The sequence below is a fragment of the Pantherophis guttatus genome, chromosome 1 (assembly GCF_059756535.1).
Source record: "Pantherophis guttatus breed Tessera chromosome 1, ASM5975653v1, whole genome shotgun sequence".
In the NCBI taxonomy this organism is placed as follows: domain Eukaryota; kingdom Metazoa; phylum Chordata; class Lepidosauria; order Squamata; family Colubridae; genus Pantherophis; species Pantherophis guttatus.
The window spans coordinates 300,583,639-300,604,917 of NC_142063.1; the positions used below are offsets into that span (position 1 = coordinate 300,583,639).

Consider the following 21,279-nt stretch of genomic DNA (forward strand, 5'->3'; position numbering starts at 1 on the left):
CTAATTGCACAGCTGTGAAGTTACTCAGTAAGTCATTTAACATAAAACAAATTGAAAATGGCACTGTTAATTGAAACAAGAGAATTTGTATCAAGACGAGGCATCCTTCTTTTATGTAATACGTGCAATTTTGAAAGGACATCTCTAAAGGCTTGTACCAATAGGCAATAAATGGCATCAGTGCTTAGGGTTGTAACAATTAAGATAATTATTACTGCAATTGATGGAATTGATGCTATTTTCTCCCACAAATACTGCAATGAACTGCTGTAGTTGCCAAACCATCTGCCTCTTTCAGAGAAGGCCCACCTTCATTTTGTTCCCCCTTCCCCACCTTCTTCTATTTGCAGCTCTGTTATATGCAACCATTTTTGGGAATGTGACAACTATCTTTCAGCAAATGTATGCTAATACAAACCGATATCACGAAATGCTGAACAGTGTCCGGGACTTCCTGAAGCTCTATCAAGTGCCCAAAGGCTTGAGTGAACGTGTGATGGACTACATTGTTTCTACCTGGTCAATGTCCAGGGGCATTGATACTGAAAAGGTGAGGTCCCTTGAGAAATCTAGCATTACTTAGCTTTTCACTGCTCTTTAATTTCATTGTATGAGGTGCAATGACAATAAACTAACCCTAAGATAAACTAAGGGCTAAGCTAAGCTAAATTAAGCTAAATTAAACTAAGCTAAGCTAAACTAAGCTAAGGTAAACTAAGCTAAGCTTAGCTAAGCTAAACTAAACCCTATATTTTACTGCCACCCTGACTTCTTCTCTTGTAGAAAATCAATAAGTATTGGTTTATTTATTTATCAACCAAATTTATTGGTTGATAAATATAGATCTTCAAATTCTCAAGCCAACTTCTCAAGCTCTGCCAATTTTTCATATATACAAAAATTGAAAAATGTTACAAAATGAATAAGGAGTGTGTTTTGTACTCTGCAGTTAGTGCTAGTGGTTATGTTACATACTTATCTGAGCAAATCTGTTCAAATTTCATATATACCTTGATATATGAATCTCTAAACCCTGAGATTTTATTTTACCTCTTGTCCTTAAGAATGTAAATTAAAGCTAATAAAGAGAAAGATTAAGTCTGATCTTTTTGTGGTTATGAATTAATTTTTGAAATATAATAGTTAACAGGTTCAAAATATCAGTTGGAAGACTGTGATGATCAGTTATATAGCAACAAGCTTATTGGTCAAATGAAACAGATTAAGAGTTTTACTATAATGTTGCTATTTTATTATACTTATTTGTATTTATAACAAGTAAATATTTTATTAATTTATTCTATTTTCATAGTTAATTACTGTACTCTGAAAATAAGTTTGACTTAAATCACTGTTTTCTTTCTGGCCTTGTAAAACTATAATATTCTGAAGTTACTTTAATTTATTGTTGAGCAAAATGTGGAAAAACCTAGATCAAACAGGCATTGTTTCTTTAACTTGCCTCTAAATCCTTTGACAATCCTTTGTTTAACATTTACAGTGATAAACAGAAGAGAATAAGCTTCTAGTTCTAGCTAAAACTAATTGACTGTAGAAAGAAAGAATAAATTCATTGGCAAATACACTAAGGATTAATTAATATAAAGATAAATCTCACACAGGGTTTTAACACATTCTTTAAGGCTTGTGCACGCTTATTTTTGGTCCTGTTGTCCTAGGTTTTACAGATCTGTCCTAAGGACATGAGAGCAGATATCTGTGTACATCTGAATCGAAAAGTTTTTAAAGAGCACCCAGCATTCAGACTGGCTAGTGATGGGTGCCTGCGAGCTCTTGCAATGGAATTTCAGACTGTGCATTGTGCTCCGGGAGATCTCATTTACCATGCGGGTGAGAGCGTGGACAATCTGTGCTTTGTGGTTTCAGGATCCTTGGAGGTGATCCAAGATGATGAAGTTGTTGCAATTTTGGGTAAGTTCTATTATATTCTATCTGTAAGCATAGCTTTGTATAAAATACAAACTGTAATTCTGTTGATAGAAGGTTCACAATATGTTAGCAACGTGTACATAGCAATAATTAGTATTGGAACTGCAATATGTCTTCTTGTTGGATTTGGCCAGAACATCCTTCCATGCTCTTTCAAACAGCAACATTTGTTTAATGAATGATAAAGGAATCGTAAAAAGCTAAGCTTATGGACAGATTTATCTTTTTTATGGGGGTACTCTATTTATGAAATATCCTCTGTAGAAAAACGTATGGCTCCTATGCTACCTTCTCTTTTGGCCTTCTAGTTTTCTCAGCTCTTTTAAAAACTGTAGTAATGTTTTTGGACTTTTATTGTTTTGGTGCTAATTTTATTACAGGTAGTCCTCAAGTTATGACCAAAATTGAACCCAAAATATATGTTGCTAAGTGAAAAATTTGTTAAGTGAGTTTTGCCCCATTTTATGACTTTTCTTGCCACATTTGTTAAGTGAATCACTGCAGTTGTTAAATTAGTGACCCGGTTGTTAAGTGAATCTGCTTGCAGAAGATGACAAAAGAGGGTCACATGACCCCGGGACTCTGCAACCGTCATAAATGTGAGTCAGTTGTCAAGCATCTGAATGTAAATCATGTGACCATGGGGATACTGCAACGGACATAAGTCATTTTTTTTAATGGTTACTAAGTGAACTGTTGTAAGTCAAGAACTACCGGTATTGAGCTTTTTATTTATTGTTATTATTCCCATTGCTAAAAAAAAATTTCATTGTGATATCTTCTGGCATGGTTTTGGTCTTCTTTTAGTCTAGTGCACACGTCTGTCCATTGATTGAAGCCACTAAGAAAAGCTGGCAAGACAAGACACACCTCCCTAACCCGTCAGTTGCTCAGCTCCACTTACATAGTTCTCCAAAGTCAATAGTTGGATCTGTACAGCCACCACAAAACTTACGATCTCTATTAAACAATTACATGACAAAATCCTGACATACAACTCATGCATGTGGACAACATACCCATGCACAGAGCTTCAGTCAGGCTATTTATATTTTGATGCAGTCATAGTGCTAATAGAATATTTGAAGCTCAGGGTTGAATCGTGGACTCCTTGGTGCTCTCTGAGTTTGGTTGTCTTCTTGCAGATGTTTCATTATTTAATTAGGTAATAAAACATCTGCAAGAAAACAACCAAGCTCAGAGAGCACCAAGGACTCCACACTCATAATGCTAATAGGAAGGGAGTAATGTCTAAATTGAAAATATTTGCCACATTTCCACATGCTTCCAAACATAAGCAAGCAACATTATTTGGTACAATTGTTTGCACTCCAGCATAGGTAATTCAGGGATGCCTTGTGTGGTGTACAGTTTTCTGGAGCCAATAATCCCTGGCTGTTAATTTTATTATGCTAAAGATTCCTTTGAGCTACTGGTTTGTTTGCCTTTTTGGGTTGGAATGGGACAACTTGCCACGACCAACTTGCGGCCAACTCACTGCTGCAAATTCGCCATGGGACAATTTGCTGTGGCCAATTTGCCATGGGAAAACTAGTTGCAGGATAATTCAACAATTTTATTTAATTATTTAAAATAATTTTAAAAATATTTTAATTTTTGTCATTCACATTTCATTTTGTCTCTCCTTTTGCATCCTTTCTTTAATGATTTTATTTCACCATTTCTTCTATATTATGTAATTTTTGTCCTGCGGCAAGTTATCCCACAGAGAGTTGGCTGTGGCGATTGGGTTGTTTGTTGGGCTTGTAATTGGGGTTGTTCCTCTTTTGGTTTTTGATATCACAGAAAGTTTTGTGGTTTCTTTTGGTCCACCTTGATGATAGAGGAGAGTAATGAGACTTTTGGGGGTGGGAGGGTTTGGTAGCTTAACTTCTGTTTTCCCTGTAAACCATGAATTGAAAGCATATTTTCCCTCAGCCTTTGGATAAACTTGATTTATAGTAAGTTTATTATACAAGGGAACAAAATGTACTCAGTTAGCCAAGAAGAATAACCTAACCAAATGAAATATTGTTCTAGGAGGCACAGCTTCCTACTTTCAATATAAAGTTGGCTGCAGTAGCATTTTACATGTGAAGTGAACTGTCCTTTGCGTTTTAAAGATATATATTTACACAGATAATACAGCTAGAGTAATTAAAATGCAGTTCTTTTCCCTGTTGCAAGGAGGATGTGTAGATGTAACTCCTAACAAGTTTTATTAAGTTAAAATAAAACTAAAGGAAGGATTGGGCTTTTATGAACACTGTGCACAGTCACACTTCCTCCTAACTTTGGCTCAAAGGTGCCAGGCTAATAATTTCTGATGAACACCTACTCATATGCAACCTTTGTATCAAGGTGGTGCTGAGGCCAGGGTTTTTTCCTAAACCAATTTCTCCTGAAAGGACCCTTCTAATATGTCGCTCCTTTGTGGTGACTGAGCTGATGACACAGTAGGAGTGGAATCTCCTAGCTTCTGTTAGCTGCTTTCAGTTGGTGTACACATACTCCTTCCTTCTGGACATCTGCACTGGGTGGTGGCTTGACACTAGCAAGGAGCCTGAAGTAGGATGATAGGTCATCTATCAAAAAGTCACCTCTGCCCTCTTCCAAGCTCCAACACCATGTTAGATCCATTCTTGGAACCAGATGATGGTTGGAAGCTCAGCATGTGGGGAGATAAGATCAGAAGCAGCAAGTGACCTTTCACTAGTCTTCAGCATTCATGAGCTGATGTGATGAATGAGCTCTGCCCCATGTTAGAGAATGCTGAGGCAGACCAACAGGCAGATTTTCCTGAACCACATATTTATTTATTTTTATTTATTTATTTATTTCAATTTGTATACCGCCCTTCTCCTAGTGGACTCAGGGCGGTGAACAGCCAGAGCTAAAACACATGCAGATACAAAATTTAAAATTGTTAAAAGAATTATATAACTGGCCCAATTTAAAACAATTCAATTTAAAACCCCATGAAAATTTAAAACTAAAAAACTAAAAAGACTAAAAAAGGGGGAGGGGGTTCACGCCAGCCCTGCTTGATGGAAAAGAAAAGTTTTCAGGACATGGCGAAAGACCCGGATATCCGATATCGTTCGTATGTCCGGGGGCAAATTGTTCCAGAGGGCAGGAGCTGCCACAGAGAAGGCCCTCCCCCTGGGGGTTGCCAGCCGACATTGCCTGGCTGACGGCACCCTGAGGAGTCCCTCTCTGTGGGCGCGTACTGGTCGGTGGGAGGCTATCGGCAGCAGAAGGCGGTCCTGCAAATACCCAGGTCCTATGCCATGGAGCGCTTTAAAGGTGGTAACCAACACATTGAAGCGCACCCGGAAGACAAGGTGGTAACCAACACGTTGAAGCGCAATATTGAGATCCCATATTAATATATGGGAGATGGAGTATGGATGAGCTTTGGGAAACCACAGCTGTGCTTCAGGGGCGGGTTTCAAAACCCGCCTATGAAGCAAAACCCGTTGCTACCGGTTTGTTCATGGGCGCATGCTCCCGCATGTCTGTGATGCTTCTGCGCATGCGCAGAAGCATCCGGGTGGATGGGCGAAGCCTCCTGCCGCCGCTGCTGGGGCGAACTGGTAGCAATCCACCACTGCTGTGCTTACAATCTTACTTCAGCTTTCCTTTGCTTTACAGACCTGTGAAGGTCATATATGTGAGAATTGGTCACAAAGTTACTTTTCCATTACCACCGTAACTGCAAATAACTGCTAAACAAGGCAATCATTAAATGGGGACTACCTCTAATATTTTGCTACCTGCCTTCACATAGAATCATACATCTAAATTTGCTAAAAGTTGAGTTCTTGGGTCTCTCCACTCTCAAGCTGCTGTGATTTTAAATGCTTGCTGAAATTTTGTAATATATTTTGGTAGGTTACTGACTCTGCTATGAGTTAATAGCCTTCAATGCTATTGAAGTAGTTATTAAGTTGCTTGTGCTACAAGCTGCTCAGTCATGTAGACTTTTGCCTGGAAATAAAACTGAGTGCTAAACAGATGTCAAGATGTACCAAGGGCTACTGGGAAGAAAAAACATGACAATTTTCTCTTAGACAAGAGCCAGTAGTAATTTGAGTCTGTTTTAGCACTAATTAAAGCATACAGTTCCCTGTAACAGAAGGCCCCCCAAAAGAAAACCCAAACCCACCCAAGAGCTGAATTTATAGGTAGTCCATGGTACTTTGACTTGTATGTTTCATGTTGATTTTTTTAAAATTGTGAAGGAACTTATGAGTGGCTTTTAAATTAAAGGGCTTTTTTCTCTCCCTCTGTAAATATATAAACACTGTGTAAGAATATAGAGTTGGCCAGGAAGCACCACTTAAGAGAAGATACTGGAGTTTTGGGGAGACTTTTTGTTAATGATATTGAACCTGCTAGTGGGAGACATCCTGAGACAGAAGGAAATGTGGATAGAACTTGCATGAAGAAAAGGTGACATGCTACTTTTTTAGGTACTGATGTCAAACATCAGCAAATATCCATAGACTATTCCTTTTTTTTTCTTCCTTTTTTTTCACAGGGAAGTTATTAATAAATAGTTCTTATATAAACAGGATTTATGTTACTCTGTTTAAAACTAGAATAATACTCTAAATAATATAACAATGATAACTCTCCATTATTAGAATATTAGCTTCTGCTGGTCTGTTTTCACAATGACATTATCCTGGAAAGTGTGACATTTATTTTAATAAACATTGGCTTTGATCCTAAGATAAATCAAGGAAGTTCAGAAAAGAAGTTTCATCCTGACTTTCATGTACAGTCCCCTGAAAGCTTCTCTCAACATCAAACAGCTTTTAAATAATGTGAGATAAGCCTGGGAGAAGTAACTGGGGGGAAAGAGGATAAAATCCCAGTTGTAGGCATATTCAGAATTAAGTCCCATGAACTTCAGTAAGGCTTAGTCCCAGATATGTGTGCCTATTATTATAGCCTGGATTAGATTCGGAGGACTGCGGCTTTGTGTGATCCCATGTTCCTTGCACTCCTCCACATTCTCTTCAGGAATTTCATAAATCTTCCTTCCTTCCTTCCTTCCTTCCTTCCTTCCTTCCTTCCTTCCTTCCTTCCTTCCTTCCTTCCTTCCTCCCTCCCTCCCTCCCTCCCTCCCTCTCTGTCTCTCTCCCTTCCTTCCTTCCTCCCTCCCTCCTTCTCTCTCTCTCTCTTCCTCCCTCCCTCCCTCCCTTCCTTCTGAAAGGCCCTCTGAGGCCAACGGAGATAGGATTCTTTTACTTCTTATGTGTACTTTCTGAAATTGATTTATCAGAGGAGCCAAGGCCCTGTTTCTCACCTGCTATCCTGATATTGGGCTAGAGTGAGATGAACCAGATGTGCCAGATTGGGAAATGCCTCTTAATATAAAAAAAATATGAATAAAAGGGTTATTACAACTGTGGCATAAGTATGTATAAAAAGCCTACTTTTGTGACGCAAATCTGAATGTTTTAATTTGTTTACCATCACCAGGGTTTCATTTATTTACTCTGAATAAGATAACACTTTGCACTGAAGGCAAGCATGGCTTTTGTGTCCTCAGATCTCCAGAGTAAGTTATTATTTACATAACCATAATCCCTGAGGAAGAATTTAAAGAAAATAATGTTATTCCTATGGAGAACTTTGTGTATCTTTTGTTCTGTATAGGAGGGTGTTAAATGGTCCATTTGCTTCAGGGAGGGAGAATCCTGCTGCTTTAATTTTATCTAATTGCCATCTTAGATAGAGTTGTTCTTGTAATGTTTATCTGAAATGGCTTTGCTTTATTGCTGTACCTCATTTATATAGAGGTGCCAGAGATGCTAGTTGTATCCCAGAGGAATAGATTTATAGAGAAGCACAAAAATATCTCAACCTTGCCCAGAAAAGCAAGGGATCTTACTCTGCAAATCTACAAACAGCACTTGGAATTTTGTCAAATCAAGAGCAAATGACTAAACAGCAATTAAATGGAAATCCTAGCTGGATATCCTGAGAATTGAAGCTCAACATATCTGAAAGGTTGGGGAAAACAGATTGTGGGGAATATTGAATCCACCTGAATGTTACCTTTCAATTATATTTTGCATAATTTTATATTAAAATATTGACTGATGTTTTTATTATATCAAGAAATGAGTAGCGCAGGACCAGTTACAGGGAGTTAACAATGTATTGGAATTCTGCCATTCTTCCTTGAGAATACTTTTCTGGAAGTAAGCCCACTAACCATATAAGTACACAGTATACTGTAAACTACTGTATAACTAGCATCGAACTTGGCTGTTACAATAATCCAATTTAGTAATTTCAGTTGAATAACGCACATTAATCCATACTAGTTTCATAACGTAGGCTATTATCCTAATCCATGTAAAATATACCCTTCCACCATTTTTAACTGGAAAAAATGTTCAGGTTGCAGGAAATCCCCACATAAAAATATTATATCTACAATACCTCACAGTACTTTAGCGTGATCAACAAATTGTAGCTCTAATAATCCAATCTTTACTTAGCATCTGGAGACTGAGGCAACCAGTTCACTGTGTCCAGCAATAAAGCTGGTTGCTCTGATTTGATTTCAAAGAGAAGAGCTGGCATCTTGAACCATTAGATTTACAATTGCCTTTCTGATTTTCCCTTTCCTGGCAAGTAGACATTGTCCAACATGAGAGGACATCTTTCTTTTCCAGGAGTTTATAACTATGGAGAAAATTGGTGTCAACTAGTTTTCACTTCAATTTTAAATTAAGACAATATCAGGATTAGTGTAATTATAAAGCTAATGGATGTTTCAAAGTTCATATTTCTAAAAAAGGAATCCCCCCCCACCCAGTCTTCATTTTCTGGGTGCTTCTAGAGGCTTTTTACTCATCTTGCTTTCTTCATGGAATTTGGAGCAGGGATGTTCTCTCCTTTTTGTATCTTTAACCCTTTTGTGTTTCTGTCTTTTTCCATAAAATATCTTTTAACAGAGAGAAAAATGGAATAGTTGCATAATATATTTTGAGTGATAACAGTAAGAGCTCTCTTTCTGAAAACACCATCTATTTGTGTAGGATTTCTTTTAAAAAAATAAACTCAAATTTGATATTTTCCATTAGAAAACAAAAGAGCTCTCCCTCTGAAAACACCATCTATTTGTGTAGGATTTAAAAAAAAAACCTAAGGTCAAATTTGGTATTTTCCATTAGAAAAAGGAAAGGAGAAAGGGACTCAACGTAGGTCTAGGAAAGTGCTGTTCAGTTTTAATATGGTTTCTGCTTGTGATTTCTTCAAGTTTCGTTAATCCTGAATTAAACCCAGATAGGGTTTAACTATTCCTAATCTCATAGGCATAGCTGTAGCACCATTCAGACATTTGTTACCTGAACCTTCAACCCATAAGTGCTCCAGATAAATCTCTAACTACTCTTCTGTATCCTCAAACAATCTCAGCAACTTTGGTGTTCATGTAGCCAGACTGGGTTCCATGTAGCTAGGAGCCTAATAATGTGGGCCTGTGCTACCATAGAAAATAGTGCATGCCCTACTATATCAAGTTTGAGTGCAATATGAAAGTGATAGAGCAAAGATCTATAGAAACATCTTATTTTAAAAAAAACTAACAAAAACCCTATCTACAGTTGCAATTATTTTGAGCAATTTCAGTTAAATCTAATTTCTTATTAAACTAAACTGATTCCAAAAAGAGAGCCAGTTTGGTTGAGTGATATTAGAAAGTGGGAGACCATGAGTTCAATCCCACCTTAGCCATGAAAACTAGCCCGGTGACTTTGGGCCATCCTCTCTCTCTCGTCCCAATTCATCTCACAGGGTGGATGTTGTAGGGAAAATAGGAGTCAGTAAGAATATTTTTTTTTGAGAAATTTTTTTTATTTTAAAACAAAAACAAAACATAAAACCATCATCATTCCAAACAATTACAGACAGTGAGTCAAACGGTTCATATTCTCTTGTACATAAATCCATTTCTAAAATACCAATTTATAACAGAAACTTATATCTTTTATAGAAAAAAAAACATCAGATATTTTATCTTTACATCAACCCCATATTTCACACTTCAATTCCATGATTTATTATCTATCCATTGATAAAACAAATCCCATATCAAATAATATTGTTTATCTTCCTGTTCTCTAATTTCAAATGTTAATTTACTCATTTCAGCACATTCCATAATTTTCTTAATAATCTCATCATCAGTAGGTAACTTCTCTCCTTTCCAATTTTTAGCAAATTTGATTCTAGTTGCTGTTAAAACATTCACAATTAAATATTGCAATTCTCTGTTATATATTTCTGGTAAAATCCCCAATAAAAATATCTCTGATTTAAAGTTAAAATGTTTCTTTGTCATTTTTTCCAACCACGTGTGTATCTTAGTCCAATATCTTTTAGCTTCTACACATGTCCACCAGATATGGTAATATGATCCTGGAGTCTGATGACACTTCCAACATTTCTCTGATTTATTCTTGAACATTCTGGCTATCTTTGTCGGGGGTAGGTGCCACCTGTAAAACATCCTATACAAATTTTCCTTATACGCTGTAGACATTGTCATTTTATAATTCTGCGACCACAATTTTTGCCATTTCTCTAAATCAATAACATGACCAAAGTTTTTCCCCCATGCTATTATTGACTCTTTAACTTGTTCTTCTTCCAATTTTACCTCTAACAAATATCCATATAATTTTTTAATCACATAGTCATCAGAACCCATTAAAATCTTATCTAAATTAGTCATATTGTTATAAAAACCTTCTTGTTTAGAATCTTATTCATATCTAAAACGTTTGTTGTTGTTTTTTTAAATTTGATTTATATGCCGCCCTTCTCCGGAGACTCAGGGCGGCTTACAATGCGTTAAGCAATTGTATTTGCCAGTAAGAAAACCAATCCATCTTAAAACCTTGTTCTTCTAATTCTTGCTTTGTTTTAAGTTCACCCTTTTCATCCATTAATTCACTATATCTAACAATTTGTTCCCTTCTGAATACTACTGAATATGAAAATGCTTCAATTGTAAATACCCAGACTGGAATTTTCAAATAATGTTGTTTTTTAATCTTCTCCCAATTCAATAACAGAGCCTCACGTACGTAGTGTCTTCTAAAATACCCCTGTATTTTTGTTCCTTTATACCATAAAAAAAATGCCACCCCATCAACAAATCATGTCCTTCTAGATTCAATAATCTAATATATCTTAAAGTTATCCATTCTTTAATCCACATCAGGCTTGTTGCTTGATAATAAAGTTCCCAATTTGGTAAACCAAAGCATTCTAACATCTTGTATGGAGTCGGTAAGAATATTGTGTGTGCTGCTGCCTTGAGTTATTTGTAAAAAGTAATAAAAGCAGGAAATTAAATAAATAAATATTAAAAAGATTAAGATTTTGTTTTGTTTCGGATCTGTTGAAGGATTTGTTTTGTTTCGGATCTGTGGAGGACTATCTACCAGTAGTCCTCCACATACAACAGTTCATTTAGTGATCATTTAAAGTTACAATGACTGTTTTTCACACTTACTACCATTGTGGCATCCCCATAGTCCCATGATTAAAATTTGCATGCTTGGCAACTGACTCATATTTATGACAGTTACAATATCCTGGGGTCATGTAATCTTCTGTAACCTTTTGTAACCTTCTTATAAGCAAAGTCAATGGGGAAGTCAGATTCACTTAATAACCGTGTTACTAACTGAACAACTGCAGCAATTTACTTAACATCTGTGGCAAGAAAGGTCATAAAATGGGGAAAAATTCATTTAATAAATGTCTCACTTAGTGACAGTAGTCTGTATTTTACCTCCATATATTTACACAACAGACATTTGACAAAATAAATGTTCTTTCAGATTCCGGGGGCAAGATCCTTTTATCCTCTGGATCTTTTTACTAAGATACATTCTAACTTCCAGAGTTTCTTTAAAAAGGTGAAAAAAAAATAGAAAAAAAAATAGACGTCAGTGAAAGAACTTAAAAGACATGCTTTAAGACAGTTGATCTTAAAATCAAACAAAAATATGGCTGAAGAGAATAAGTGAGACAAGAATCTCCAATGACGCTTATTTATTTTGCCTTCTGTGTTGTGAAGCCCAGTAAAAGAAAAGAAATCAAGCTGTTAGATAGTATTTATAATTTTTCTCATCTATACATAGATGCCTTTGTCAAAATTATTATACTGAAGAGTGAGTTAAATATAAATCTCTTGATATACATTATATTACTTAATAAGGCTTGACAGCTGGATCTCCTCAGCACCACATCCTCCAGCGGGGTTAAACCTGCCCAAGATGTCTTTCTCGGGAGAAGTGTTTGGTAGTACCCCATTTCCAGGAAATAAGAGATGTGGGGTCTGGATGGGTTACTTGTCTGAGATGATCCTAGTTCTGGAGGTGACATTGGCTATACTGGTAGAACTTCCGTAAACTACTACAAACTCCAGTGCACTTTGTTCTTCTGCCTGTCCCACCAAATGTTTCAGATCAATTCTTGGGTGAATTAAGACATTGGCAGGGTTGTGCTATGTAATTTTAACTTTAACTTTATTTTAATTTACTGTGGCTGTTTTATTGCAATATTTTATAATTGCTGTGAAGCTCCAAGGTTCATAAAATATAGCTATAAATAAATAAGTCTGGGTTTTTTTTTAAAAAAAGAATGCAAATTATTCTAATAATGAGTCCTACTGATTGAATCTATATAAATTTTTGGTTGTTGATTAGGTCTGACAGTGCTGATTAAAAAAATGATATTCATTGGCTGCTTATTGCTACAAAGATGAAAGGTTGTATCCAGTCTCTCATTTTAGTTAAAGATTTCCTTTGTGTTTAATATGGTACATGTACTTTTAATAATAGTGGAAACTTTCTGGAATTATTTGCAGTAACATTTTGATAATTTTCTTAACATGGAAGCAATTAATTGATTGCAGATCCTTTGTCCCCCCTAGGCAAAGGGGATGTCTTTGGTGATGTCTTCTGGAAAGAGACAACTCTTGCCCAGTCCTGTGCGAATGTAAGGGCTTTGACTTACTGTGACCTTCATGTAATTAAACGGGATGCCTTACAGAAAGTGCTGGAGTTCTACACAGCCTTTTCACATTCTTTCTCCAGGAATCTCATCCTGACCTACAATTTGCGAAAAAGGGTAAGGTATTATGGAATGGATGGAAAGAAGAGCTAAGAGCTTATTGGAATTGTACTTTTAGATCAGTGGTGAAATCCAAATTTTTTTTACTATCGGTTCTGTGGGCATGGCTTGGTGGGCATGGTGTGGCTTGGTGGGTGTAGCAGGGGAAGGATTCTGCAAAATCCCCATTCCCTCCCCACTCCTGAGGGAAGGATATTGCAAAATCTCCATTCCCACCCCACTCTGGGGCCAGCCAGAGGTGGTATTTGCCGGTTCTCCGAACTACTCAAAATTTCCGCTGCCAGTTCTCCGAACTGCGCAAAATTTCCACTACCAGAACCTGCTGGATTTCACCCCTGTTTTAGATAATAAATAGTATGGATGGAAAATTCTTAGCATGCTAACTGTACTAGTTTACGTTAGTTTCCAAGTTTTCTTGGCAAGAAGAAAGTATTAATTTATTTATTTAGATTTATTTAGATTTTAGACTTTACGCTATAGTTTCCAAGTTTTCTTGGCAAGAAGAAAGTATTTATTTATTTATGAATGAATGATTTGTACCAATCATTCATGTATGGTTGCCCAACATGAATGATTGGTATACTGTACATTAGTAAAACCAAAGAAAAACCAAATCACAACCAAAACCAGTGACGTCAACAGGAACCAAGCAAAAAAAATCAATGTTCAGATCAATCAACGTATCCTGATATACTTTCGGTAATCACGTCACTTGAGTGGAAAGCCAGAAGGTGTACAATTGTTTTAATTCATTATTATCTCAGTGCAGCAGCCATCTGAAATTATATATTGAAATCCTTGCTGAGAACTCTGAACTTCATGAACTAGGGAAAATAATGCTTTTAACTTAATTGTTTATTTGATGTGAAAAGCCTCTGACCTTTTCGTGGTTCGTTGACTCTTGATTCCAGCCTCAGACTTGCTCTTTGAAGATGTAAACAAATCAGAGGCGTGGTATTTATTTTTTGTTCCAATTGTGTCCAACTAATTTGCATGGTGGCAAAAGACAGAGCATGGTTTGAAGGTGAGAATTACTGGGAAGCATCTAGAATATGTTTCCAGCTGCTCCTTGGAAAAACTGTTTCATGTGCCTTAGAGGTACACAGCAAAATACAATAAAAGTATTGTCTTTCTCTTTAATTATGACCTCTGTATATCAGGATTTATTTTTGTCTAAATATGCACATAATCTGAGTTGCAAGGGATTCTTTTGCTGGTCCTTTCAGCAGCATCAAAAAGGCTTTCATGTTTGGATAACTTGTTTTCTTCTTTATGGAGAGTTATGTTAATCTACTGTATGGTAGAAAAAAATCAGGTGGAGTCTAGGTGTTTAAATGTATTGAAACAGAGACATTTTTGTGAGTACTTCACACCCACACTCCTTCTAACTGTTTACTTCTGTTTTCGACAAGAGAGAGCTAGAATGCTGATGAGATTGGTGTATGGAAAAATACATCCTTTTAGAGTCACTTCATCATGTTTACTCTATGATTCATAATGAACCTGGATCATTCATCTGACCAATTCCAAGAAGCATTGTTCCCATTCTTAAATATTTGGGGTTTTTTTCTTTTCCATCCTGTCTTATATGAGTTTCCTAATTATTTGGGATTGTCAATAACAAAAATCTAGATATGGTATTTAGAAATAAATGGTAAAACTCATTGAAGTAGAACAAATGGGAGTTGGGAGTTGTGGAAAATAGTTTATACTTAATCTTCCCCAAAGTATTTATTTTTAACACCCAAATTAAGTATATAAACATTCAGGACAGTTTTAGCAAGTTTCACAAGAGCAAACCATTTAACAATTGCAACTAAAATAAATGCATGTATCCTGTATTTAACATGCTATTCAATATGTGGTCCAAGGACCAATGTTTGTCTGCAAAGTTTTTGTACCTACTCCATGATAAAATGAGTACAAAATTTTAGAGTGTTTACAAAATTTTGTAGCAATTTGAAATTTTACAACATCCAAGCTTTTGATTACTGGACTCAACTTGCTGGAGAAAGTTATAGATTGGTTTGGGTGTTGTTCAACACATGGAGTAAGTTGTGTGACACAAACTACATGCTCATGTTATGGTATTTTACAAAAGAATCAGTCGATAATGGATTAGCCTTCACCACTAATAGTTTGAGATGTACTATCCTATTCCTTTGTATATATATTTATATTTCTATAACTTTCTGCAAAAATTCTCATGAGTAGAGATGGAATGCACCAATATTGACATGGTTGTATTCTGTTAGGTCTGAAATTGCTCTTACAAATGGGAAAATATATTTTCAAGATGTATCTTTTTGTTTTATGAAACATATCTGACAAAATTGTTGCAGCCATTTTTATCCACCAGAATAGTAGATATATATATATATATATATATATATATTGAAAAAAATATTCCAAGAGTAAAACTTTTGATTAGCAATATGCAGTGATTTTCAGCAAGACATTTTCTTACAATAAATTCAAATTCAGCATGGAATTAATTATCCTTTTGTTTACAACTTTGGGTGAAACAAAATCATTATACAATAATATACAGTATATTTTAGGCTTCTGCCAGAGAAAAGCTAACATTTATTAAAACTAAATTGGTAGCAAACAGATTTAATAATGTCATTATTTTGCCTTCCTGAAAGAATGAGCACTAAATTGAGCATGGAATAGAGTAGAATTGAAGTTTGACATATTTCAAATAGAGTTGTTTGCTATAACATCAGATAAACATTTTTTTCAAGGCTCAAGCACATTTCAGAAGAAGATGTATGAAGGTTAATCAGCCCACATATTGCTTCCCTTTTCTCTCCTAACATATATTGCAAAACTGTTTCAACATATCTCTGTGGCTACTTTGTTGGATGCAAACCAATGCAGTATTTTCATTAAAAAAATTTCTTATTTTATATATTTGCACTTGGGGCACTCTTGGCAGCACCCACATATCTTGTTTATGATATTGCTTGAATCTATGAATACAATTCTTTGCAGAGTCTGATTGGTTTCTTATGTACTTATATATTAAAATAGTCTAGGTTTGCTTATATGTTAAAATAGTCTAGGTTTGTTCTGTTGTTTGGAAATAATATGGTTAAAAACTATTTTTGTAGCATAATAGCGGTGGTCACATATCAGGTGATGGATGAATTGGAAGTAATCTGGATGCAACCCTTTAATTCTTGCATGGGAACTTGTTGCACTCAGCATAAAGTTGGCAACGTAGTGCCCTTTTTCAGTACAATGCATAGATAAGCAGAAATTAAGTAGACATTTGTCAAGGATGTTTTAAATTTCATTCCTGGGCCAAGCAGTAAATTAGATTCAGTGCCTAAATAGCTTTTTACAACTCTTTTGATTCTGTTTGAATTAAATAAATGACAATAAGATAAAAATTTCCTGACAGTTAGAACAATTAATCAGTGGAACGACTTGCCTCCAGAAGTTGTAAATGCTCCAACACTGGAAGTTTTTAAGAAGATGTTGGATAACCATTTGTTTATGTTGTGTAGGGTTTTCTGCCAAGGCAGGAGGTTGGACTAGGAGACCTCCAGGGTCCGTTTCAACTCTGTTATTCTGTAACACCATTCTGTGTTACACCATTCACCATTCACCATTCTTATTCTGGAAGACACCAAAAAAGACAAGTGAAAAGAACAAATAACAATTATGCAGACTAATTGCTTCTGAGCAACAAGACAAAAAAGTCAAATCAAATTGGCAAATTATCAGTACCATTTTGCTTGTCCACTGAAGAACTTTTGTGTTACAGTATATACTGCTGTTATATGCAGTATATACTGTAAATGCTGTGAGAATTGAAAGAGGAAAAATTATTGGGGTTTGGTGTTATACCCACAAAATGTGGAAGAAATAAAGAAATGTAGAGAAATAGGAAAAACTCATGCTGTATATTGCACTTTCACTTTTTCGTAAAAATCTGTACAGAAGATTTAGCTTTATTTTTTCCTCCTTTGGTTTCATATCATGATGAGATTTTCCATTATTCCATTATTCCTTCTTTGAGGACCTCAGAGCTGTTGCTCCTGCCCTCTGGAATACTTTGCCCCCTGATGTGAGGTTGGCCCCAACCTTCCTATCTTTCCATAAGGGCCTAAAGACATGATTCTGCCAGTCCGCTTGGGACCTCAGTGGGGGAACAGCCCAATGGAGGTGGTTGATTGAGTAATAACAGATCCCAGCTGTCCCCATTCAGCCCTTATCCTCCCCCTGTGTTCCTGGTTTAAATGTCTGATTTTAACTTTTTATTTTTTAACCAGAATTATTATAAACAAACAAACAAACAAATTCCAGATTGATATTAACAGGTTGATTCTGGAGCAATCTAGGGAATGAAAGGCTTTGGTGTTACCAGAAGTAGAATAATTATTGATACCTCTTGAAGCACTCTGTTTCAGAGTTACAACTGCTGAGAATGCTTTTTTTTTTTTACCTTAGAGACAAATGGCCTGTAGGCTACATTGCCTCCAACATTGTGTTTTTGGCAGTCCAAAGTCCTCACACCCCGGATACCACTGGTGAATATCTCTGGCAAATTGCCAAATAACAAAGCACAGGCTTTTGTTGATGTTTAGTTGGAAAGCAAAAGAGATGTGTTAATTCTCCAAAGGCGAATTAATATACTGTATCTATAGACTTTTTTTCTGGGGGGATTGTGAGGGTAAATCCATCTGAAAAATTCCAACCTCTCTTCCTGTTATATCATAACTATGCCTCTGTGGCTTTTGGCTGTCCCTGAGGACCTAAAAAGAATAAATACACAACAGCAGCCACAAAAAATGACTCTTTTTGCTTTATAAAGCAAAACAGCTATGTGTTAGATAGCTACATATGTAACACAAATCCGTCCACCACTGGCAAATGAAACTTTCTTCTCCTTCCTAGTCTTTTGGATTATGAACCTAATCTTAATACGAGGAGTATTGTCAGTCCTATAAATATAATTTTCTGTGAAAAGCAAAGAGCTTCTTAATGCCTGAGAAGAAATACAGAAGTCCACTTTCCATAGATGTGTCCTGTGTGCTTCAAGACCTCAATAAACAGGGAAATATGAAAAGTAAAACTGGCATTTTAAATTTACAGCAGAACAGTGATGCAAAGGAGAAATAAATTGGTTTATCTTAGTGTTTCTTTAAAGCTTAAAAAGTTTCTCAGGGGGCTGATTTGAGAAGATATTTTTAAGCAGGGCAAAATTCCTCTTTTCATCTATTGCCAATAAAACATTTATTACAGGGAGAAGAGTCTATAATAACAATTTTTATCTGATTATTGAGATAATTATATTAATTGGATTGCAGTGAATGATGCTGGTGTATAATGAACATAGTTAAATTTGATTGATATTGAGTATTTATTTATGTGGAAAAAAGTTGTTTGCAAATTGGAATCAGTTATCCAGATTCACTCTGGCATGTTTTGAGAAAAGTAAATAGGAGAAAATGGAAATGTTTTGTTAAGAATCTGGATGAAGCATACCAGATGGGAACTTTTTGGGGAAAAATGGTTTTGTTTTGAAAAAAAGAGCTCAAGTAATTATCCTGTCGGAAACAGTAATGCACTCTTATAAACATTTAGTTTCTCATGGTTTGAAGTCTGAAATGTTTTGCTTTGAGGACAAAAGAACAGGAATATTGAGTTGAGGTATCATTTAAGAAGAAGAAGAATACCTGGTGTCAGAGTTTACAGAAAAGGCCTATTAGCAGAAAATGGAAGAAGGGAACAGGCATCCATCTTAAGTCTTTCTTATTTCGTATTTGGGTTAATTTGTTAGACAGTTCCTGTGAATGAAGAAAGTAGTACTGGAATTTATTCTGAATTAATAATCCCCAATCCCCATATATCAAATTCCTTTGAAATGTCAAGCACTATAAAACATTTTATAGTTAGAGAATCCAGTATGTACATAATGAAAATTAAAATACTAATTAAAATGACATACTTTTTTGTATTGTACCTTCTTTCACTGATTCCAAATATTTTAAAGATTGTGAGGAAAGTATGTGCCATCATATAAAATTAAGATGATTTCTTGTTCTCTTGATTTGGGCTAACTTTGATTTAGCAATTACATGAATTTATTATTTTTATTTATTTATTTATTTATTTATTTATTTATTTATTTATTTATTTATTTATTTATTTATTTATTTTGTATACCGCCCTTCTCCCGAAGGACTCGGGGCGGTGAACAGCCAGCAGATAAAATACAGAAAATACAAAAATTAAAACAATATTAAAAACCAATTAAATTAATTAGGCCCACAGTTAAAACACCCCCATATTAAAAAACCCATAATTTAGCAATTTAAAATTAAAACAATTTAAAAAAATATGGTCAGGTCAGCCCAGCTTGATGAAACAAAAACGTCTTTAAGGCACGGCGGAAAGTGCGCAAATCCGGGATCCGCTTAATTAAACCACCTTCAAACTGATTAGTTGACACAATAATGTTCTTGTATTTTTTTTAAAAAAAAATAAGGTGTATTTAACTTATATACAAATTAAAACAAAGTCAGTGTCATCTCATGTCCCTGTGAGCTCTTACTCTGAATATATTGCAAACTCAGAATGGCATATTTATTCCTTCTTTCTGTTTCCAGCCTTTCAACCAATTGCCAATCCATAAAGCACCTGTTCCCTTATCTCATTGCAATTGTTTGCACAGGGGGACTTTGCCAAACGCAGTTTAAACATCATAGTGTACAATATCTATTGGATTTCCTCTCCATATTGAAACCACCCCCCCATAGAGAAATCTTAGTACCTTTTGTGCAAGGCTGGTTTTTTAAAAATGTATTTGCTTCTTTCCCTTTTAATAATTCCTTCAATCATTTTCGCATGATTAGATGTTCAGCTTACTTGGTCTATAGTTTCTTTTGTCATCCCTTGATTCATTTTAAAAAACTAGGTTCATATTTTCAGTTATTGAGAACATATCAGCCTTAAATAGAAATTGCATATAATATCAACAAATTCATACTTTAAGTTCTTTTAAGAAGTCTTGATGGCTATCACTTGGACTGAGAAATTTATTTAGTTTTAGTTTGTCTCTTTGGTTTACAACAGTATTTTTCAAATGTGACAGCTTTAAAATGTGTGGACTTTAACTGCTATAATTCTCCAGCCCACATTTTAAAGTTGCCACGTTTGAAAAAAACCTGGTTTATAACACCACTGCTTGCCAATTCTACTTGTGTCAACCATATGATGTGTCACCCTAGACCCATGATGGTGAACCTATGGCACACGTACCACAGGTGGCATGCGGAGCCATGTTGCCTGGCATGCACAGTGGTGCCCGGTCCTCTTCCGGATTTCTGGCGCATGCATGCGCACCGGCCAGCCAGTCTTATGGTTACTGGTGCGCATGCGTGTGCGACGATCAGCAGGACTTCACGCAGGCGGCTGTGACAGAAATCAGAAGATCAGCTGGCCAGCTGATCATCCCACATGCATGGTCGCCAGTAACCAGAGACTAGGTGGCTGATGTGCATGCGTGAACCTGAAACCAGAAGTTTATTTCCTGGCACACGCATGCCCACTGGGCAGCTTCTCTTAGCATGCATGCACACTGGCCTTGAAGAAAACTCCAAGTTTTACGGTGAGGCTGGCAGGGGGAGGAGGAGGAGCTGCCGTTGCCCTTCTTCTCTGGCTTCTCCGCATCCCAAGGAGACATACACACACCCTGTGCTTAGCAGCCACTTCAACCGGCTTTGCCTTCTTGCGCCCACCCGAGCCATCTGTTGCAAGCCGAGGAGGACGTGGGGTGATAATCGCGTCCCTGTCTCAAAGTCCCCTTGACTACGGATGGGTTTCGCAGTTGTCTCCCTGAGTCAACGCCGGGGAAGGAGCAGAAGGGCAGCCAGAGTTTCTTCTTTTCCATGCCCTGAAATCTTTTGAGACTAAGAAGAACCTTAAATCTCTCAGGAGAGATCGGGACTAGGGTGCTTATTTGCCAAATCAATTTTTCAGAAGGAAAAGAGAGGGGTGGGTGGGGAAGAGGAGGGGAGAGAGAGAGAGAGAGAGAGAGAGGGATGGATGGAGGGAGGGAGAGAGAGAGAGACAGAGAGAGAGAGAGAGAGAGAGAGAGAGAGAGAGAGAGAGAGAGAGATTCAGATTCTTCAGGTATCA

General features: G+C 36.3%; 1 protein-coding gene across 1 annotated transcript in view; it reads left to right on the top strand.

The window, feature by feature from the left end:
• The window catches only part of KCNH1 (potassium voltage-gated channel subfamily H member 1), a 211,889-nt gene that overhangs the window by 106,534 nt on the left and 84,076 nt on the right, over nucleotides 1-21,279 (top strand). Inside the window, exons 8-10 of the mRNA XM_034427741.3 lie at nucleotides 351-550; nucleotides 1,680-1,932; nucleotides 12,926-13,122. Coding sequence (XP_034283632.1) covers nucleotides 351-550; nucleotides 1,680-1,932; nucleotides 12,926-13,122 — 650 coding nt within the window. The remainder of the gene's footprint in view (nucleotides 1-350; nucleotides 551-1,679; nucleotides 1,933-12,925; nucleotides 13,123-21,279) is intronic.